The 23,340-nt window shown below is 43.6% G+C and overlaps 1 protein-coding gene across 2 annotated transcripts in view; it reads left to right on the forward strand.

Annotated features, from left to right (window-relative positions):
* LOC124718940 (synaptic vesicle glycoprotein 2A-like) overlaps window positions 1-23,340 on the forward strand; it is a 145,179-nt gene that overhangs the window by 98,551 nt on the left and 23,288 nt on the right. For both annotated transcript variants that reach the window (XM_047244605.1, XM_047244606.1), the window contains exons 8-9: window positions 11,864-12,028; window positions 14,952-15,238. In XM_047244605.1, coding sequence (XP_047100561.1) covers window positions 11,864-12,028; window positions 14,952-15,238 — 452 coding nt within the window. The remainder of the gene's footprint in view (window positions 1-11,863; window positions 12,029-14,951; window positions 15,239-23,340) is intronic.

Genomic DNA, 23,340 nt, shown 5'->3' on the forward strand with positions numbered 1-23,340 from the left:
TACGTCATGGCTGTTTCCAGAGGAACCCTGCAACGCACAACCCACTGTCTTGGCAGTGACAAGTGCCATCGTAGTAGTCACCAGTGCTGAGCGAGGTGGGCTGATTGTAATTTGTGCTTTTTCAAGCTACGAGATGCTACCTGATGGTACGTTGCACCAACCTTGCCCAAAAGCGAAATAAGTATGATCATTCCTTTACTGAAATGCGCAAGTAAAAAAAAATATATGGGCTTCGATAAACATGTCTAGCGAGCTGTATGCTAATCTAGCATATCTGGTAGTCATTGGTAATAGAAATAATTCAAATGAGCTATTATTTACATAATACTACATTCATCTTTACTGTTCATCTCAGTTGAAAAGTTCCTCCCTATCCAGGGAGTACAACGGGTTTCATTTACAGAGACGACAGAACACGTTGACTCGCAATTTACACCTCCTGACACTTACAAGGCCCCGGGAGTAGACAAAATTCCATTAGAACTACTGATAGCCTTGGGAGAACCAGCCCTGACAAAACTCTACCATCTGGTGAGAAAGATGTATGACACGCGAAATAACCTCAGACTTAAAGAAGAATATAATAATTCCAGTCACAAAGAAAGCAGGTGTTGACAGGTGTGAAAATTACCGAACTATCAGTTTAATAAGTCACGGCTGCAAAATACTAACAAGAATTCTTTTCAGACGAATGCAAAAACAAGTAGAAGCCGACCTCGGGCAAGATCAGTTTGGATTCCGTAGAAATGTTGCAACACGTGAGGTAATACTGACCCTACGACTTACCTTAGATTAAAGAAAGGCAAACATACTTTTCTAGCATTTGTAGACTTAGAGAAAGCTTTTGACAATGTTGGCTGGAATACTCTCTTTCAAATTCTGAAGGTGGAAGGGGTAAAATACAGGGAGCGAAAGGCTATTTACAATTTGTACAGAAACCAGATGGCAGTTATAAGAGTCGAGGGACATGAAAGGGAAGCAGTGTTTGGGAAGGGAGTGAGACAGGGTTGTAGCCTATCCCCGACGTTATTCAATCTGTATATTGTACATTGGAGTAGGAATTAAAATCCATAGAGAAGAAATAAAAACTTTGAGGTTCGCCGATGACATTGTAATTCTGTCAGAGACAGCAAAGGACCTGGATGATCAGTTGAATGGAATGGACAGTGTCTTGAAAGCAGGATATAAGATGAACATCAACAAAAGCAAAACGAAGATAATGGAATGTAGTCGAATTAATTCGGGTGATGCTGAGGGAAATAGATTAGGAAATGAGACACTTAAAGTAGTAAATGTCTTTTGCTATTTGGGGAGCAAAATAACTAATGATGGTCGGAGTAGAGAGGGCATAAAATGTTGACCGGCAATGGCAAGGAAAGCGTTTCTGAAGAAGAGAAATTTGTTAACATCGAGTATAGATTTAAGTGTCAGGAAGTATTTGTATGGAGTGTAGCCATGTACGGAAGTGAAACATGAATGATAAATAATTTGGACAAGAAGAGAATGAAAGCTTTCGAAATGTGGTGCTACAGAAGAATGCTGAAGATTAGATGGGTAGATCACATAACTAATGAGGAGGTATTGAATAGAATTGGGGAGAAGAGAAATTTGTGGCACAACTTGACAAGAAGAAGGGACCGGTTGGTAGGACATGTTCTGAGGCATCAACGGATTACCAATTTTGTACTGGAGGACAGCGTGTAGGGTAAAAATCGTAGAGGGAGACCAAAAGATGAATACACTAAGCAGATTCAGAAGACTGTAGGTTGCAGTAGGTACTGGAAGATGAAGAACCTTGCACAGGATAGAGTGGCATGCAGAGCTGCATCAGACCAGTCTCTGGACTGGACACAACAACAACAACAACAACAACAACAACAACGACACTTACTAAGGATCAGAGACATTACTGCGCAATCATAGGCAATGGTGGACGACATGAAACATGGTACTTAAGTGTGAAACGTCCCCTTAATACGATTATACAGGACTGTCCTTAACCTGACACACAATATTTTTAGCGCAACGCAATCTGACTTTCAAAATTCCCTACTAAAGAATGGTCCTGACAAACATTAAACTATACCTTTCACAAATCACTTACCTCACAAAAATCTCGCATGCCATTGTTTGCCGCCCGCTCCATTTCCCTATTCACAATTACCAAATTACTACTTTGAACATCAGTTAATTCAATACTCGGCGGCGCTGATAAGCTACGCTCGTCATCACTATTATTTCTCAGTTTAGTTTGGAGCCTAGTGTTACGTTTTTCACACGCCATTATTGTCACAGTATTTCACACGACAACACAGAAAAACACAATTTGAAGATCAAAAATAAGAGAACACATTAACATAGCACTGAAAATAATATCTAGTTAATTGCAAGCGCAGCTGCGAAATACTTGGTGCAAATCTACATGCATGCCACAACTGTTTTACTATACAACAATGAAAGGCTACAACTACAAAGGAAATTCTCTCTACAATTACGTGCTAGCAATAAACAAAAGCTACACTAATTACACAAACTACAAGAAAAAAATCAGAAGATTCCAGTGAGGTATCCTGGCAGGGTCGCCATATGAAACGTCCCCTTAATACGATTATACAGGACTGTCCTTAACCTGACACACAATATTTTTAGCGCAACGCAATCTGACTTTCAAAATTCCCTACTAAAGAATGGCCCTGACAAACATTAAACTATACCTTTCACAAATCACTTACCTCACAAAAATCTTCGCTGCTCAAGCTACTGCAATACAGTGAGCGCCACTACTGCCAGCTAAATAAAAGATTCAAACTACTGAAGGCACTAACTACTGATAGGGATAGTTAGCAAATGAAAGATATTAATAGAGAACGAACAATGTATTTACCTTGATATCATCACAAGTCATAATATATATATCAGTTCATGACAAATTACAAATCTCCGCCATCTCTCTCCCCACATCCACCACTGCTGGCGGCTCACCTCCAACTGTGCAACGCTACGCGCTGTTCACAGCCAGCTGCCTAACACTACAATGGCGAGTATTACAACAATGCAAAGCAGACACAGACTGCCCACAGCACAGCCAGTGATTGTCATACAGAGGTGGCGTTACCAATAAAAAACCTAAACAGCCTACTTACATAGAGAAAACATAAACAGCCTACTTACAAGTGATAGAGATGGAGTGGTATATTTATAACTAAAAACGGCACAGATTTTACCACAAGGGATAACAGGAGAACTTACATAACGTTCATGTGTTACACAGGTCTGACTGCCTGCATTAAGGTCGATACAGTATTCTCAATACGGAATATGGCCTCCACGGGAACAGCACATTTTGCACCTGTTATTCGTACTGGGCACTAAACGGTTGATAAGTCCTTCGGAGATTTTGTCCTACTTCTCTCAAGACGATCTTCAGTTCTTGCACAATTCTGTTAGGAAATGTTTGTTGAGAGGCACATCTGCCAAGAGCACCTCAGGCGTACACTGTAGCGTTTAGGTCCGGGGAGAACGCCGGCCATTCCATACGTTGATACCTTGACTTTCTGTTGTGTCCTATACGTCAGCGGTCCTCTGTGCGCAGGCGCTGTCGCCCATAAACAGAAAGTCGGAACCTAAGGAATCCCTAAACAGACGGAAATGGTACACAATGATTTGTCTGCTACATCCGTCTGCTGTAACGGTACCTCGCGCAAAGATATGCAGTGGTGTCAGGCCACTGAGTGTAATGCCTGCCCACGCCATAACGCCTAGATGTCCGTGTACATTCTGTGGCATCTACCGTGATCTCCTCTCTCTGCACACTAAATGGTGGCCAGAAACACTTGCCACAGTGAAGCGGGATTCGTCGGAGAACGTCACACTGGACCACTGTTGCAGACCTCACCCGACATGCCCTCTGCACCAACGAACTCATTCTCAACCGTGGCGTGGTCGAAGTGGGATGCATTTAATAGGCTTCCGAGCATAAAAACTAGCCTGATTTAATCGCTGCGAAATGGTTCTGGCAGAGACACGTGTACCGGTGGTGGTTGCCAGGTCTGCAGCGACCTGCCTTGGAGTGAGATACGTGTTCCCATCCACCACTAGGGCTACGTATCGGTTCCCTTTCGCATAGCATTTTCACACTGAGCGGCCTTTCTTAAGCGTGACAAGACACTCCTGGGCGCACCTGTTACTGTGGCCACATGGGTGACACTTTTACCGGCTTCGAGCCGTCCAACTGCACCCAAATGATATCTTGCAGTCGTGTTTCCGTACCCCACGGAATGTCGCATTATCCGGCTACACAACGAGCTTCGTCAGACATCATACTGCATGAACTGTCTGATGCATACAGTGTTATGTCCTAGCCAGTAATGCCACCCGAGCCCGCTGCCAAAAGGTTGGCAGCATCAAAGTCCGGACGCCGTCCGCATAAGCAGCGCCAGCGAGACAGCAAATCGCCGCAAGTCTGCGCGCACCACCGCTGGCTTCTTGCTTCTTAAGCGCTGGAGTCGCGAGCGCTAGGACAGTTCTGTATTCGCCGCTCAGTTGTATACTCGCCTCCGAATTGTGTACTTGGTAGTCAGTTGTGTGTTCATCGCAGCAGAGTTGTTGTTTGTCGTCAGCCGACGCTGACCTAGCCGCTCCGACTCGAACTAGACAGATTTCTGTAGACACCGAGTTCACTACTGTGTTACTGTATCTTCATTAATAAAACATAAGTACCGACTTTTATTTAATATTAGTGTTTGGGCTTTCATCTTTCTGTTCACTGTTCCAGCGGACCGGTCGGCCCGCTATTGAAAGTGTGGCGGTGACTTCGTAAGCCATTTCTACAGCCAAGTGTTTGTCGCTACGAACACCGCCACAAAATACACAGCGTTAGATTTCCGTTTGTTATCATTGATCGGGTGCTGTAGCGATTGTCGGTTGTTCCATAGCAATTGAGGTTTTCCCTAGCAAGCATCAGTTGTTCCTTAGCAGTTGTCAAACTGTGTAGATTTACCACTCTCATGTCGTGTTAGCGGTTAGCTGCTTGTTCATCACATAAATTAACTTCTAAAATGATAAAAGTCACAACAGACTATCACATTGAAACTTCCTGGCAGATCAAAACTGTGTGCCGGACCGAGACTCGAACTCCGGACCAATGTCTTTCGCCGGCAAGTGCTCTACCAACTTTTTATTTATTTATTTATTTTTTTGTTGATCTCATTTTGTTCGATATTGTTCATTGAAGTTGGCCGAGGCGGACGTCCGATGACACCCATTTAGATTTTTCGTTGAGCCATTCACTCAGTTTTTTTGTTACAGACGGTAGCTAACCCTCTGACCGAACACGCTGAGCTACCACCAACTGAGCTCCCCAAGCACGACTCACCCCCCGTCCTCACAGCTTTGCTTCTGCCAGTACCTCGTCTCCTACCTTCCGAGTTCGAGTCTCGGTCCGGCACACAGTTTTAATCTGCCAGGAAGTTTCATGTTAGGGCACACTCCGCTGCAGAGTGAAAATCTCATTCTGGAGACTTATCACATTATCAAAACACTTCACATTTTTCCACTAAACAGTATTTAACAGTCACATCATGATACTCTCGGAATGGAGCAAAAGCACTTGAGCAAAAACGTGCTATTTCGCGAGTATTTTCAGAGAACAGAATACTTACAAAGTACTTGCAATGATGCAGATGCAGGCTATGACATTTTCTTTGAGAAAAACTACATAGAACTACATTCTGGCACTTTTTTGACTGCTATTTATAACATCTGTGTGCCCGCCTCCATTGCCACACAAATTATTATGTCAACATCAAGTTTTCATATGAATGAAAATTTAGAGAAAATTGTAAGCTTTATGAGTAGACAAATCCAAGAATCAAAATAGTTGTAACAGATACCTTAAACAACCATGAATAGAAATTGAAGTTTCAGGAACATGATTGCCGGCCGTTGTGGCCTTGCGGTTCTAGGCGATTCAGTCTGGAACTGCGTGACCGCTACGGTCGCAGATTCGTATCCTGCCTCGGGCATGGATGTGTGTGATGTCCTTAGGATAGTTCGGTTTAAGTAGTTCTAAGTTCTAGGGGACTGATGACCTCAGATGTTAGGTCCCATACTGCTTAGAGCCATTTGAACCAGGAACATGACATATGTAAAATATTCTGACTTCGTACCATATCTACGTCTACATATGCGTCTACGTGATTACTCTGCTGTTCACAATAAAGTGCCTGGCAGAGGGTTCAATGAACCACCTTCAAGCTGTATCTCTACCGTTCCACTCTCGAATGGCGCGAGCCCTGATTTCTCTTATTTTATCGTGATGATCACTTCTCCCTATGTAAGTGGGTGCCAGCAGAATGGTTTCACAATCGGAGGAGAAAACTGGTGATTGAAATTTCATAAGAAGATCCTGTCGCAACGAAAAACGCCTATGTGTTAATGGTTGCCACTCCAATTCACGTATCATGTCTGCGGCACATCTCCCCTATTTCACGATAAAAAAACGAGCCGCCCTTCTCTGTACTTTATCGATGTCATCCGTCAGTACCACCTGATGCGGATCCCACACCGCACAGCAGTACTCCAGAATGGGGCGGACAAGCGTGGTGTAGGCAGTCACTTTAGTAGAGCTGTCGCACCTTCTAAGTGTTCTGCCAATGAATCGCAGTCTTTGGTTTGCTTTACCCACAACATTATCTATGTGATAGTTCCAATTTAGGTTATTTGTAATTGTAATACCTAAGTATTTAGTTGAATTTTACAGCCTTCAGATTTGTGTCACTTATTGTCTAATCGAAATTTAGCGGATTTCTTTTAGTATTCATGTGAATAACTTCACACTTTTCCTTATTCAGGGTCAATTGTCACTTTTCGCACCATACAGATATCTTACCTAAATCATTTTGAAATTCGTTTTGGCTATCTGATGACTTTACAAGACGGTAAATGGCAGCATCACCTGCAAACATTCTAAGACGGCTACTCAGATTGTCTCCTATGCCGTTAATATAGATCAGGAACAATAGAGGGCCTATAACACTTCCTTGGGAAACGTCGGGTATTGCTTCTGTTTCACTCGATGACTTTACGTCCATTACTACGAACTGTGACCTTTCTGACAGAAATCACGAATCCAGTCGCACAACTGAGGCGATATTCCATAGGCACACAGTTTGGTTAGAAGATGTTTATGGGGAATGGTGTCGAAAGCCTTCTGGAAATCTAAAAATATGGAATCAATTTGACGTCCCCTGTCGACAGCACTCATTAATTCATGAGTATAAAGAGCTAGTTGTGTTTCACAAGAACGATGTTTTCTGAATCCGTGTCAATAAATCGTTTTCATCGAGGTACTTGTTTCTTGTGAAGGACACCACTTTCTGACAATAGAAAGATGACTATTTATCCAATGAAGAATACGTTACAGTCTGGTGCAGCTTAAATAAAATTTTAATATCTTTAAGCACATGTATTTGTTATTACTTAAATGACATCAGTGACGGCAAATTACGTTATTTTCGGTTACTATTTCTCGTCGAAATTAGGTTTGTATCTACCTTTTTTCTGTTTTGTAGTGATATGGTGAAAGTGTTTTCGAGATCTTATGTATAGGAGCTGTAACTTGAGGAAAAGTTCTCGTCATTTATAAACAAATTAGGAAATATGTAGTAGTTGAAAATGCTCCAGGGTATCTCGAATTTCCACTAAAACCACGTGCTGAATATTGTAAAACTGAGATGACATCAAACATTTCACAGGCAAAAGTGGTTCGAACGATCCATTTTGTCTAATTGACACGAATCGTCGTTTTCTACAAGGCAGAACTGTCGAAAACCCCCAGTATTGGTTTGAACACCACAACAGTTTACAAGGCATGCTGGCACTGGCAGACCCCTCACCTTCCTCCGACCTTGAACTGACCTACCCGACAAGTCACAGCGGGCTCTGCAGGTTAACGTGGGTATTTATTTATTTACCTTTAGCTATATGTGCGACCCGTGGATCACGCTTGCTACAGTGTGCCAGAAGTCAGCCTTGAAAACTACAGTGCACGTTCTCAGCCAAAAATACAACTGTATGCTGATTTCTTAAGTTTTCTTTCTTACAGGCATACAGTGATTTATGCATACCGTAACTATGTTTAATGCCCCTCTCCTTCCCACAAAGAAACACGAAAGTTCTTCTATGGGTGGGAAGAATTGTCAAGCTGATGCGATTTCAGCTTACATTTGAAGTTAATTTTACTGTATATTAGATTCTTTACATCACTAGCTAGGTGGCCACACTAAGGCTTGATGATGCGTAATGTAAATCATTCCTCTTTCTAGTGCTACAGCAGCGCGGGATTAGCCGAGCAATCTAGGGCGCTCCAGTCATGGACTGTGCGGCTGGTCCCGGCGGAGGTTCGAGTCCTCCCTCGGGCATGGGTGTGTGTGATTGTCCTTAGGATAGTTTAGGTTAAGTAGTGTGTAAGCTTCGGGACTGATAACCTTAGCAGTTAAGTCCCATAAGATTTCACACACATTTTTTTTTCTAGTGCTAGATCTATGACTGTTACTGTTTTCAAACTGTGATTAATGAATGAGTAAATTAATGTGATACTGCCCAACTGTTTAAAACACTATCTACGAGAGGTTGTAAAAGCCCTCTTACCTACTCCTTTGAAGTAGCGTTCAGTCAACTTTTGCTGCAATCGGACAAGTGAAAGGGGTTTGTTACATCAGATACGCAGGCAGCTGTTAAAGTGAATCATGGTGTTTAAACCAGTTTGCACACTACGTGCTATATGTGCAGGGAACAGAATTTAACGATGACAAAATTCTCTCGGGCTTCCAGCCACGTTAGAGCGATCTGAATTGCTCAACCTTTCGGCCGAGTGCTGCTCGGCCATTTGCAAGTTGTCACTGTCGAATGACTGCCGCTGCCGTCCCTTCAGTGACGTCACTAGTGCTCGGTGTAAGATAATGTTCTCGCTGCGCGCTTGCCGCGCCCACTTCAACATCCGGGTTCCAAACTATGGTTAGCTGCAGACCACCGTTTTTATTGAGGGTATTGTGAAACTTTTATCTCGAGCACTTCTTTTATTACGCTATCCCAGAATCCATTAGCCCGTGTAAATAACAGATGTCTCGCCAAAGGCAATACGGCGTCCGTTTTCTAGAGCATGTTCGGCCACGGCCGATTTCTCAGGATACCGTAGGCGGAAATATTTCTCGTGTTGTACACAGCGCCAATCTGTCGGACAAATAGCTATCCACACCTACACGGTATTTTATCTACTCCTGGCGTTCTAAGACCTATATCGTCTTTCACAGGCCTCGTTACTTGTCGAACTCTAGCTGGGGCCCTGAAGACTGAATCGATTTTATACTTATATGGATATGGTGTCTGTTCTTTCGGACATGTCCGAAAGAACAGACACCATTGATGATCTGCAGCCGTCTAGAACGAAATTAGAGTTATATATTAATATCGTCAGCTGCTGACGGGCGTTGGTATATATCAACGGGGGCAGGTGAAAATGTATGCTCCGACCAAGACTCGAACCCGGGATCTCCTGCTTACATGGCAGACGCTCTATCCATCTGAGCGACGCAGGGCACAGAGGATAGTGCGACTGCATGGACTATCTCGCCCTCGCCTCCCGTGAGACCCACATTCTCACCTTATATGTCCACACACTACATTCATAGTGTCCCTACCCTACACACTCATTACTCGTGGAAGACATACTCACATGTCCGAAAGAACAGACACCGTATCCGTATAAGTATATAGTTCTGGCAATACCGGCCATGACCTTCTTCTCCCGTGCGGATGCACCCATATTACCTGAACTCTTGCGAGAATTGATAAGAATGTCTTCCACGAGTAATGAGTGTGTTGGGTAGCGGCACTACGAACTTAGTGTGTGGACATATTAGGTGAGAATGTGGGTCTCGCGGGGGGCGAGCGCGAGATAGTCCCTGCAGTCGCACTTCCCTCTGTGCCCTCGGTGGCTCAGATGGACGCCGGCACGGTAACTCAGCGTGTTCGGTCAGAGGGTTAGCTGCCCTCTGTAATAAAAAAAAACTGAGTTAATGGAACAACGACGAACTGAAATGGGTGTCTTGCCACGTCCGCCCCGAGCAGATACAACGAACAAAATGACAAAATGAGATTTTTAAAAAAAAAAAAAAAAAAAAAAGATGGATAGAGCGTCTGTCAGGTGAGCAGGAGATCTCTGGTTCGAGTCCTGGTCAGCGCATACATTTTCACCTGTCCCCATTGATATATATCAATGCCCGTCAGCAGCTGAAGGTATTAATATATAATTCTAATTTCGAATCGATTTTATGTCTTTTTTAGGAGCCGACTAATCTTTCCTGTAAGCGAGGTACAGAACGGCAAAAACACTTCTTCTTCCTCGGGGGTCTTCTGCTTGCGCTTCTTCGCCAACATGGCTTGCGAAATCTGGCGGTTGTTGTTGCTGTTTTTCTTTTATATTTTTCGTAACTGGCTCAGTCAGTTCTGAAGCTACCACCGTCTGAAACGGCTTCTGCTTGATGCATCAGGGTCCTCAAAATAGAAGTTTTCTGCCAAGTGTGGTGTTAGCGAGTAGCATGTAGGCATCGGTCGGTGTGGGTGGGTTTCTGGTAAACACTGTGGAAAGGCACCCAATGTCTTTGCGGCGATTGAGGACGTCAAGGATAGGCAAGGCACCGTCTGTCTCCACCTCTGTCATGAAGTTGGTGTTGATGTGGTCCAAGAATTCTCCCAGCTCCCCACGTCCACGAGACCGGACAACGATCTTGTCGTCGACGTAACAATAAAAGCTACTAGGCTTTGGAGGAGCTGTTTCCAGGACGAGGCATCTTGCCGATGAAATGTAAGCAGAAGGTTCCGAGGAGGATACGTAACAGCATGCGTTATTGCCGTTCTGTACCTCAGTAATAGGAAAGATTAGCCGGCTCCTGAAGAGCCGTAAAATTGTTTCGATATTCAGGGCCTCAGCGAAAATTGGACAATTAACGGGGTCCGTGAAAGACGAAGTAGGTCCCAGAACGCAAGGAGTGTACAAAATACTGTGTGGGTGTGGACAGTTTTGTGGCGGACAGACTGTGTGTACTATTGAACGGTGTCGTGTCGAACACGAGTTTACATCTACAGCACCCTTATGTAAATCAGCGGTAGCAGACAGTGCTCTAGGAAACGGCATTCGCCAAGACATCTGCAATTACACAGACTAACAGTATCTGGGACAGCGCCACAAAAGAAGTTATCGAGATGAAAATTTGTGAGAGCACACTCAATAAAGACGGCGGTTTGCAGCTAAGCGCGGCTTGGGACCCACCATCGGAAGGTTAAAGTGGGCGTGAAGAGCACAAAGCAAACATTACCTTATATGACGCTGGAACGAGCACCAGTGACGTCACAGAAGGCAGTGTGGCTAAGAACGGACGGCAGCGGCAATCATTCGACAGTCACCAGAGCAACAGTCGGCCAACAGCTTGTGGATTTCAAACCACATGATGTGGCTGGAAGCCCGACAGAATTTTATCAGTATATATCACCGCGAAAGTATGCATTCAGCCTCTCTGACTCCAACATCGGTCATTCCCCTTAGCAACATAAGTGAGTCCCTTTCAACTATTTCATGCCCAAACATTTAAGCTATTTATTTACTTTTCTCAGAATTTCACAGGCGGGTGAGGTAGCATACAGACTATTCAGATTGCTTCAATAATAAGTGTATGGCAGACAACATTAGAGCTTCTTGCTTGCTTGTTGAGATGGGCTTCAGGTAGGGAGGAGACAGTCATAAATGGGATGACTTGCCGGTGCACAACCGACGCACACATTTACAGTGTCACTGATCTGCTTGCAGCTCCAACGGCTTCCTGATCTGGCTGCCGGAGCTGCTGAACCGCGTGGGCCAGTACCGCGACCTCTACCCAGACCAGACCGCCACTGTGTGTGACGTCATCGCCGTCATGGCCGACCAGGCGGCGTCTCCCGTGTTGTTGGGACCCTCAGAGCCCGACCACTACAGGTGACCACGCCAAGCATTCGCCAAAACTGTATCACGCTAAGGCATCCACAATTTATACGTATACATAAGTACACTGACGGGGAAAATATCGCGAGACCAAAAAATAATTGACGCAGAGCAATGAAATTTCCAGAATACATTTGTTTGGCTAAAGTATTTAAGTGATTAACACTGCAGGATCACAGTTTAACGTAACCGCGAGCTAAGCTATTGAAGTATGAAATGCTGGTACATTAATAACCGATGTAACCGCCAGACTGCTGAATGCAAGAAAGCAAACGTACATGCATTGTGTTGTACAGTGCCGGAGGTCAGTTTGTTGGATGCAGTTGCGTGACTGTTGCACTTGATCGGTCAATACGACCTCGTTCAAACTCAGTGAGGTGTTATTAATCGCGCCTTTCTTGCCTTAAAGGCATTCTTGAGTAACATCAACTCACCACGTCCAAAGGTAACTAACATACACGATAGTTACAGCGCGTATTTAAAGCAAGCCAGATTTGCATCCTCATTACGGCGAGCGACTGGCGAGAAATATGAATAGACATCGTTTCAGATGTAGAAACACGCCTACCAACTTTCGCTTATGTTGCACAACCCCTGCTTGGTGTTGCTATTTTCTTCCGTCAGTGTATATTTACGGAGCACATGTACAGGTGGGATAAAAACACCTGAAAACGTAGTTTCGCAAGTCTTGGTTGTAATCTAGTAACGCTAATTAGCTTCAAAAATGTGGAAAAATTGATGAACGTTTAATTGGGGGAAAGATGAAACGATGAAGATATACCGACCGTATGAATTAACTTCGATGATAGGGTGAAGGAAGCCACCCAATATTTACAGTGTAAGTAGATTTAGGAAAATTGTCACTGTCATACAGAGATAATTTAGTGGGAGCAACACGTTTTCTTCAGTGCTTACAGAAACGAGATCGTTGTTGCAAGGAAGCTGTAACTGAGAAGGGCGTGAGACAGGGTTGTAGCCTATCCCCTGTGTTATTCATTCTGTACATTGAGCCAGCAGTAAGTGACATCAACGGAAAATTAGGGAAACGTGTTTTTAAAGAGCAAATAAAAAAAAATACTTTAAGTTTGGCCATGAGACTGAAATTCTGACAGAAACGAGAAAGACTTGGAGGGTTACATTACATGATGAACATCAACAGATGTAGAACAGGCCGGCCGGGGTGACCGAGCGGCTCTAGGCGCTACAGGCTGGAACCGCGCGACCGCTACGGTCGGAGGTTCGAATCCTGCCTTGGGCATGGATGTGTGTGATGTCCTTAGGTTAGTTAGGTTTAAGTAGTTCTAAGTTCTAGGGGACTGATTACTTCAGAAGTTAAGTCCCATAGTGCTCAGAGCCATTTGAATCATTTTTTTGAAAGATGTAGAACAGGGATAATGCTATATAGTAGTATAATATCAGGTGGTACTGGAGGATTTAGATCGCACAAGTAAATGGTATTAAAGTACAGACTACCAAAAACAAGAACAACTCGTCTTGCCAAGAGAAAATTGTTAACATCAAATACAATCATAAGTATGAAGAAGTATTTCCTGAAAATATTTATTTGCAGTGTAGTCCTATGTTGAACTGAAACCTGGAACAAGAATGCAACTGAATCGTTTGATACGTGGCACTGCAGCAGAACCATGAGGATTAGATGGCGATCATTTTTTTCTTTCGAGAATTAGGCTGATGTCTGTTTCGAAGTCACAAACGAACAAAATCATTCCCCATCTTTTTCGAGGTCTTCCGATATCTCTTACCCCATTCGGCGTGTAGCTCAGGATCTTCTGGGAGATTGTGTTAATTGGTGTTCTCATGAGATGATGCCTCCAATTTTCACGACATTTTTGAATTGTTTCATTCACATTAAAAATATTTAATTGTGTTGTAACATCCTCATTTCTAACCGTGTCTCTTCTTGTGCAGCCTTCCGTCTTTCTTAGGAACCTCGTCTCCTACAGAGGTATGAATCGATTAGAAGAAACAAATATCAACCAAGGTGTTAGACACCCACCATTTTTAATTTCTACAGTGACTTCGTTCTTCATCAATGGAAATGTACAGTTAAAAAAAATGAATGACGAACACCTGAATGTACTTTTGTTTTGCAAATGATATCGTTGTTTATCAAAAGAATGAAGATGACCTCCAAAGAACCCAGCTGAATGAAATATGCGAGAAATACAACTTCACGATTTTTGGTAATAAAATGAAAATAATAGCATTCCGAGGAAAATATCCAGTGAGAACAAAAATTGTTTTCGGAGATTGAGTTTTAGAACAAGTCTCTCAAACCTCTTATTTAAGCTGACTGTGATACTGAAAATAAAATAGACACATTCCAAAGTGTCTTGATACCATTAGCAGAACATTGGGCCATAAATTACAAAAAGAGATCATCATGAGATTCTATAAAGTGATGGCGATTCATGTTTCATCCTATGGACTCAACCAAGGGATAACCTCAGAAATCAGATCCAGAGCCGTAAAACAATAGTTAATTTGGCACTGGAGGGAAGTGTGGAGGACAAAAATTGCAGACTAAAGCTTGCCTACAGTAAAGTGGCTCAGTTACTTGTAGGCTGGAGAGACGGAGAGTCTTGCACAGGAAAGATTAACGTGACGGGGTGAATCAAACAGCGGAGTACGTTATATAGTTCATCTGTTTTATGTTTTTAAATCTATATACGTTTTAAGTATTGACTCACATAGTCCTTCGAACCTGATGAATTAATTTAAATTAAGATCGCGTGTCTAGTGATCTCGATTTGTATGGCAGATTAAACTATTAATTCCTTTCTGTGAGCTCGTCGACTTTTATCGGATGGTTAACCTGGCAACTGTCCACCAGTGTCAACAATTTTCACAGAGCTTAAACCCATGACGACTGTTCAAAGTACACACTGTGTTCCAGTCAGTTTTTCGACGCGCTGGGTTCCATGGCGGGTAACTGGACAGAGCCGGACGCCGGTGCCAATGTGACGGCAGAGGCGCTCGCGGCTGTGCTGGGGAATAGCTCCTGGTCGGAAGAGGCGTCCCTCCCCGCTGGAACGGAAGACGCGGCTCCAGGAGCGGCGTCGTGTGTGGCCACCGTGAGTGTGACCAGCTTCCAGAACTCCCTCATCACGGGGGCGGGGTCGGCCGTCGCCTACATCTCCATCAGCTTCATCATCAGGCTCGTCACCAAGAAGACCATCATCAGTAAGTATGCGCGCTCCCATCGCTGTCTTCAGTCTGGCCTGATGCTGTTGCCCACGGAAGTCTGTCCTGCGCGAGCCTCTACGTCTCTGAATAGCCAGTGCAACCTACGTCCCTTTGAACCCGCTTTTTGTAGTCCGGTGCTGATTTCATCCACAGTTTTCATCCCGGACACGTCCCTCCACTATCAAGTTGACTATTGCTTGATGACCTTCGATGTGTCCTATAAAAAGATCTACATCTACATTTATACTCCGCAAGCCACCCAACGGTGTGTGGCAGAGGCCACTTTATGTGCCAGTCATTGCCTCGCTTTCCTGTTCCAGTCGCGTACGGTTCGCGGGAAGAACGACTGCCGGAAAGCCTCCGTGCGCTCTCGAATCTCTCTAATTTTACATTCGTGATCTCCTCGGGAGGTATAAGTAGGGGGAAGCAATATATTCCATACCTCATCCAAAAACGCATCCTCTCGAAACCTGAACAGCAAGCTACACCGCGATACAGAGCGCCTCTCTTGCAGAGCCTGCCACTTGAGTTTGCTAAACATCTCCGTAGCGCTATAACGCATCATCCGCAAAAAGCCGCAAGGAACCCGATCTGGCACGGATCCCACACTGATGAGCAATACTCAAGTATAGGTCGGACGAGTGTTTTGTAAGCCACCTCCTTTGTTGATGGACTACATTTTCTAAGGACTCTCCCAATGAATCTCAACCTGGCACCCTCCTTACCAACAATTAATTTTATATGATCCTTCCACTTCAAATCGTTCCGTACCCATACTGCCAGATATTTTACAGAAGTAACTGCTACCAGTGTTTGTTCCGCTATCATATAGTCATACAATAAAGGATCCTTCTTTCAACTTATCCGCAATACGTTACATTTGTCTATCTAAGGGTCAGTTGCCACTCCCTGCACCAAGTGCCTATCCGCTGCAGATCTTCCTGCATTTCGCTGCAATTTTCTAATGCTGCAACTTCTCTGTATACTACAGCATCATCCGCGAAAAGCCGCATGGAACTTCTGACACTATCTACTAGGTCATTCCTTCAGTCAAACAGGGATATAAATTGCTTTTCTAACCAATACGAATCAGTACCTCGCCACTACTTATCAGATATATCCATCCAAACTCCAGCACTCTTGCCAGCACAACATCTCAAAAATTTCTATTCTCTTCTCGTCTGTAATGTTTCTCGACGCCGACGGCTGTGACCGAGTGGTTCTAGGTGCTTCAGTCCGGAACCATGCTGCTGCTGCGGTCGCAGGTTCGAATCCTGCCTCGGGTACGGATGTGTGTGGTGTCCTTAGGTTAGTTAGGTTTAAGTAGTTCTAAGTTCTAGGGGACTGATGACCTTAGATGTTAAGTACCATAGTGCTTAGAGCCATTTGAATATTTTTTTTTTTGTTTCTCGTCAACACTTCACTTCCGTATACACTGAGGTGACAAAAGTCGCAGGATCCTCCCTTGTATCGTGTCGGACCTCCTTTTGCCCGGCGTAGTGCAGCAATTTGACTTGGCGTGGACTCAACAAGTCGCTGGAAGTCCCCTGCAGAAATACTGAGCCACACTGCCAACCGCGAAAGTGTTGCCGTCAAAGGGTGTCGTGCACGAACTGACCGCTCAATTGTGTTCCACAAATGTTCGATAGGATTCATGCCGGGCGACCTGGTTGGCCAAGTCAATAGCTCGAATTGCCCAGAACGTTCTTTAAACCAATCGCGAAGAATTGTGGCCCGGTGACATAGCGCACTGTCATCCATAAAAATTCCATATTTGTTTGGCAACATGAAGTTCACGAACGGCTGTAAATGGTCTCCAAGTTGCCCAGCATAACCATTTCCAGGCAATGGTCGATTAAGTTACACCAGAGGACACAGCCCATTCCTTGTAAACATAGCTCGCACCATTATGGAGCCACCACCAGCTTCCGCAGTGCCCTGTTGACAACCTGGGTCTATGTTTTCCTGTGGTCTGTGCCACACTCCAGCACTATCGTCAGCTCTTGTCAACTGAAATCGGGACTCGTGTGACGACGCCACGGTTTTCCAGTCACCTAGGGTCCAACCGGTATGGTGACGAGCCCTGCAGGGGCGCTGCACGGGCTATCGTGCTGTTGGCAAAGGCACTCGTATCGTCGCCTGCCATAAGTCCATTAAGGCCAAATCTCGCTTCACTGTCCTAACGGATACGTCCCACATCGACTATTTCACGCGGTGTTGCTCGTCTGTTAGCACTGACTACTCTACCCGAACGCCGCTGCTCTCGGTCGTTAAGTGAAGTCCGTCGGCCACTGCTTTGTCGGTGGTGAGAGGTAATGCCTGAAATTTTGATTTTTCTTCAACCTTAATTCCCATTTCAAATTTCTCCTTGGTTTTCTTTACTGCTCGCCCACAATACAGTTTAAATGACTTGGAGGATAGGTTACAACGTCTTCTGACTCCCTTCTCGACCACTGGCTCCCTTTCGTGTCCTTGGACTTTGGTAACTAAATGGTTCAAATGGCTCTGAGCACTATGGGACTTAACATCTATGGTCATCAGTCCCCTAGAACTTAGAACTACTTAAACCTAACTAACCTAAGGACATCACACAACAGGACTTTGGTAACTGTAATCTGGTTTCTGTACAAGTTGTACATAACCTTTCGATCCTCTATTTTCTCGCCCTAGTAGCTACAAACGTTATTATGTACCTCCTAACATTCTTACACGTTCCGGAGTTCAGGTAAGAGTTTCGAAGTTCAAAAGCGTGCAACACAAAGCGTTTGATGTGTGAAATCAGCAACGTGTTTCATAATCACGTTCTAAGAATTCTGTATACTGAACAAGTACATTTGTTTTTCAAGGAATGTAATCGTAACTAGTATAACTCTGACTGTCTAGCCTTGCGCAGGTTTCACAGCCATAAAACGTTTCATTGGTGTGCCTCTCTCTTACTGCATTAAAATTATTTATTTATAAAAGTCATGCTCACAATTTTCAAGTGGAACACTGCGAAAGTACCGTGCTTCAGCACATGTCAAAATTTAAAAATACCAGAAATTGGATGATGTTATCGCCATATCGTCTATCTTAATGACTGAATTTTTCCAAAATTAAAAATTGTGCCAATAATACTCTGAACTCGTGCAAAGAACTTCAGTATCAGTAGCAATAAAACCTGACCAAGTGTGGCGTCGCCAGCCAGATTCAAAAGTCTAGTGAACTACGGGTGGTAGCCGAGAGGTAGCGCTAGTGAGGAATACGTTGTCTTCTTTTTTTCTCGTCATATAAATTAAAATGACAAACAGATTTTATAATTACATATTCCTTGAGTCAAATTATAAAATTCATTTAAAATTTGGTGCCTGAATTCTTACTTTTGACGACTGGTAAAGAGTTTATAGCAGTTCTCATACTTCTCTAACTTTAATCTGAAACACAGATTTGATAGTGGGATTTGTCGAAACGTTGTAATAAATAAAAATATGTTAAACGATCCTAAAAACTACTAGAAGAGAACTGAATGTATTAATTTCTTGAAAAAATCGAAAAATACAACCGAATATGACTCCACCATCTCCTGCCAGTGAGAACTGAGTGGATACCAAGTCAGATGGCTTGCGTTATCACAGGAGATTTGTACTGATGGACCGGAACAGGCCTGTGGACGTACCCAGCGAAGCCCATCTCGACCAGAATTATTACGCCAGTATCTGTACTCTGCAAACTACTGTCAAGTGTATGATAGAAGGTACTTCCCACAGTTCCAATTATTAGGGCTTCTTCCTGTCCCATTTACGTATGATGCACAGGCAGTATGATTGTTTATCCGCTCCGTGTGCGCCGTAATTAATCCAATCGTCTTCATAACCCCTACGAGAGAAATATGTAAGAGGCTACGGTATATTCCTTGATTTTTCATTTAATATTGGTGCTTCAAGTTTGTAAGTAGGAATATATTTTCAGGAAGTGACGCCCCACAGCTCTTACATATTTTAAAAATTTCATATTAATGCCTTGATTTGCTGGTAAAAGACTTTATTTATACAACCGGTTTCAGTTGTTTGACCATCATCGGGTTCATAAAAGTATCCACGGCGTCATGTTAGGCGAAATATAAAATTGTTGTCGTCGGGTCATAAAATCATGAAAAATACACTGCTATCGTGTTGTAATACAAATTACGTCCTCAGTCTGTAAAAACTGACGACGCAATTTGTATTGCGAGACGATAACAGTGTATTGTTCACGGTTTTATCACCTGACGACACTAATTCTATATTTCGCCTAGTATGACACTGTGAATAATTTTACGAGCCTGATGATGTTGAGACAACTGAAGTTGGTTGTATAAATAAAGTATTTAATTAGCAGTTCAGGGCATTACTATGACATTTTCATAATTTGTAGCTAGTTGGCGTGTGTCTTCAGCCATCTATCAGTTCAGTTTGTTCATCCCCTCCGTGACTCGCTCGTTTGCGTCGAACGACTCTGGCGCCACTTGTGATTGTCTTCTTCGTGAACGTTCAATATTCCCTGTTAGTCCTATTTGGTAGGGTTCCCGCAACCTTGAGCAATATTCTAGCATGGGTGGCAGATCTACATCTACATCTACACGACCAGAAAGCTTTTTGCCGGTGTGTGGAAGAAGGTACTTTCTGTACCCCTGTCACTTCCCCCTCTGCTGTTCCAGTCGCGAGTAGTTCGCCGGAAAAATGATTACCGGAAATCTTCCGTGTGGGCTTAGATGTCTCTAATTGTACCTCCATGCTCTTTTCGCGAGATATACGTAAGAGGAAGCAATATAATAGTTGACTCTTGCAGGAACATTCGCTCTCTGAACATTAATTGCAAACCACACCGCGACGCAGTACGCCTCTCTTGCAGCGTCTGCCACTGGATCTGGTTGGACATCCCTGTGACGCTTTCACGCTTACTAAATGAACCTGTAACCAAACCTGCTCCTCTTAAATAAGTTTCCTTTAATTCACGTCTATGGTCACACTCCTTTTATTAACAGATTACCGGTTTCGGTCTTTAATGGCCATCATCAGATCTGTTTCATAAAAACAAAGTCCTGATGTCCTGCAGCCATAGTGGCATCGTCAAATGTTAAATGCGGAATCAGCACCAGAATCGTCAAATACATATAAATGCTGGTGCTGATTCCTCATTTAACATTTGACGACACCACTGTGGCTGCTGTACTTTAGGACTTTGTTTTTATGACTTTAGGACTTTGTTTTTATGAAACAGATCTGATGATGGTCATTAAAGACCGAAACCGGTAATCTGTTAACAAAAAGTTTGTGATCATAGACGTAAATTAAAGGAAACTTATTACATATACGGGTCACTGTTTTTTCGCGACGATGTCGCAGCTTGTGCTCCTCTTCTTTGGATCTTCCCTATTTCCTCTACCAAGCCTATCTGGTACGGTCCCCACACTGAGGAACAATATTCACGTACTGACTGAACGAGTGTTTTGGAAGATATTTCTTTTGTGGATGGATTACATTACCTGAGCATTCTTCAAGTTGTTTTGTCTGGGCTGGCCGCGGTGGCCGAGCGGTTCTAGGCACTTCAGCCCGGAACCGCGCGACTGCTACGGTCACAGGTTCGAATCCTGCCTCGGGCATGGATGTGTGTGATGTCCTTAGGTTAGTTAGGTTTAAGTAGTTCTAAGTCTAGGGGACTGATGACCTCAGATGTTAAGTCCCATAGCGCTCTTCATATCTTTATAGGATGAAAGTTCAGCCATTTCCATACTGCGAAGTCCACACAACTGAGATTGCAGACCTTTACCATGTGATACTAGGGTGTTCACGCTATGAGAGACAACGCGGCAAGTTTCTTAATACCTTGATCAGAGCAGGAATTCCTCAACCTACATGTGTGAAGCCGGCCGCTCTGGCCGTACGGTTCTAGGCGCTTCAGTCCGGAACAGCGCTGCTGTTACGGTCGAAAGTTCGAATCCTGCCTCGGGCATGGATGTGTGTGATGTGATGTCCTTAGGTTAGTTAGGTTTAAGTACTTCTAAGTCTAGGGGACTGATGACCTCAGATGTTAAGTCACATAGTGCTTAGAGCCATATGAACCATTTTAAACATGTGTGACCTACCAGTTTGGACAGCTGACCACAACGGATTACGCCAGTAAATAGTTTTTGTTGTTGCTGAGCAACAGTTATCAGTCATAAAATAATTTTTAAATGAACTCACCGCCATTTGACTGCACTATTGTTTTTTTAATGACGGCCCAGGTATCGGCCTTTCATGCCACTTTCAAGTGATAATGTCAAGTGATATATTGTAGTATATGGTAATGCCAATTTCAAGTGATTAAGTTTATGTCATTAACATATATTGCAATACATGTTAATGATATAAACTCAGTCACTTGAAAACGGCATAACAGACGGTAAAGAAAATGAATTAAACTACTATACACTCAAATGATGGTGTGTTCACTAAAAACAAAAAAAGACTACGTCAGTGTTGCCTAGTTTCTGCAAGAAGCGGATGTCCAGCTATGAGTCAGACTATAAGTTTCGATCGGAAGAAGTTGTGATATACAGACTGTGTTGAGTGTGTGAGTGAATGTACAAAGTGTGTCATGGGACCGAGCGAGGTGGCGCAGTGGTTAGCACACTGGACTCGCATTCGGGAGGACGACGGTTCAATCCCGCGTCCGGCCATCCTGATTTAGGTTTTCCGTGATTTCCCTAAGTCGCTCCAGGCAAATGCCGGGATGGTTCCTGTGAAAGGGCACGGCCGACTTCCTTCCCCGTCCTTCCTTAATCCGATGAGACCGATGACCTCGCTGTCTGGTTTCCTTCCCCAAAACACCCAACCAACCAACTGTGCCATGGACTTTACCTGTAATTAATATAATTCCTAAGATGCATGCTGCATATGTTGTATTACATACCAAATCTGTAGTTACTCACTTCTCCGACTAAATGGTTATATTTTAAAAAAATCATTCCGTGTTCCGATCACGGGGACCGCACCATGGACGTCGCTCTATCACTGCACGTCGCTGCTCAAGAAAGCGAGTTATGCTCGCTAATTACAGCAAACCAATAAAATATAAAATTCGAAAAAAATTGTGCAGCAAAATAAAAGAAACATCACACACTGATGAAAAGTACTCAAAAATCGGTTGAACAAGTTTGACGTCAGGGGCTGTTGTAAGATTCTACAACAGGTAGATTTCATGGTAGACGATGTATGTACAGATGGAGCTTTGTTGTGTCACTGGTGTTTATGACTGCCCTTGTAATATCTCTGGCTTTTTTTTTTTTTTTGGTCATCAGTCTACTGACTGGTTTGATGCGGCCCGCCACGAATTCCTCTCCTGTGCTAACCTCTTCATCTCAGAGTAGCAATTGCAACCTACGACTTCAATTATTTGCTTGACGTATTCCAATCTCTGTCTTCCTCTACAGTTTTTGCCCTCTACAGCTCCCTCTAGTACCATGGAAGCCATTCCCTCATGTCTTAGCAGATGTCCTATCATCCTTCCCTTCTCCTTATCAGTGTTTTCCACATATTCCTTTCCTCTCCGATTCTGCGTAGAACCACCTCATTCCTTACCTTATCAGTCCACCTAATTTTCAACATTCGTCTATAGCACCACATCTCAAATGCTTCGATTCTCTTCTGTTCCGGTTTTCCCACAGTCCATGTTTCACTACCATACAATGCTGTACTCCAGACGTACATCCTCAGAAATTTCTTCCTCAAATTAAGGTCTGTATTTGCTATTAGTAGACTTCTCTTGGCCTGAAATGCCTTTTTTCCATAGCGAGCCTGCTTTTGATGTCCTCCTTGCACCGTCCGTCATTGGTTATTTTACTGCCTAGGTAGCAGAATTCCTTACCTTCATTGACTTCGTGACCATCAATCCTGATGTTAAGTTTCTCGCTGTTCTCATTTCTATTACTTCTCATTACCTTCATATTTCTCCGATTTACTCTCAAACCATACTGTGTACTCATTAGACTGTTCATTCCGTTCAGCAGATCATTTAATTCTTCTTCACTTTCACTCAGGATAGCAATGTCATCAGCGAATCGTATCATTGATATCCTTTCACCTTGTATTTTAATTCCA

The sequence above is a fragment of the Schistocerca piceifrons genome, chromosome 10 (genome assembly GCF_021461385.2).
Source record: "Schistocerca piceifrons isolate TAMUIC-IGC-003096 chromosome 10, iqSchPice1.1, whole genome shotgun sequence".
NCBI lineage: Eukaryota > Metazoa > Arthropoda > Insecta > Orthoptera > Acrididae > Schistocerca > Schistocerca piceifrons.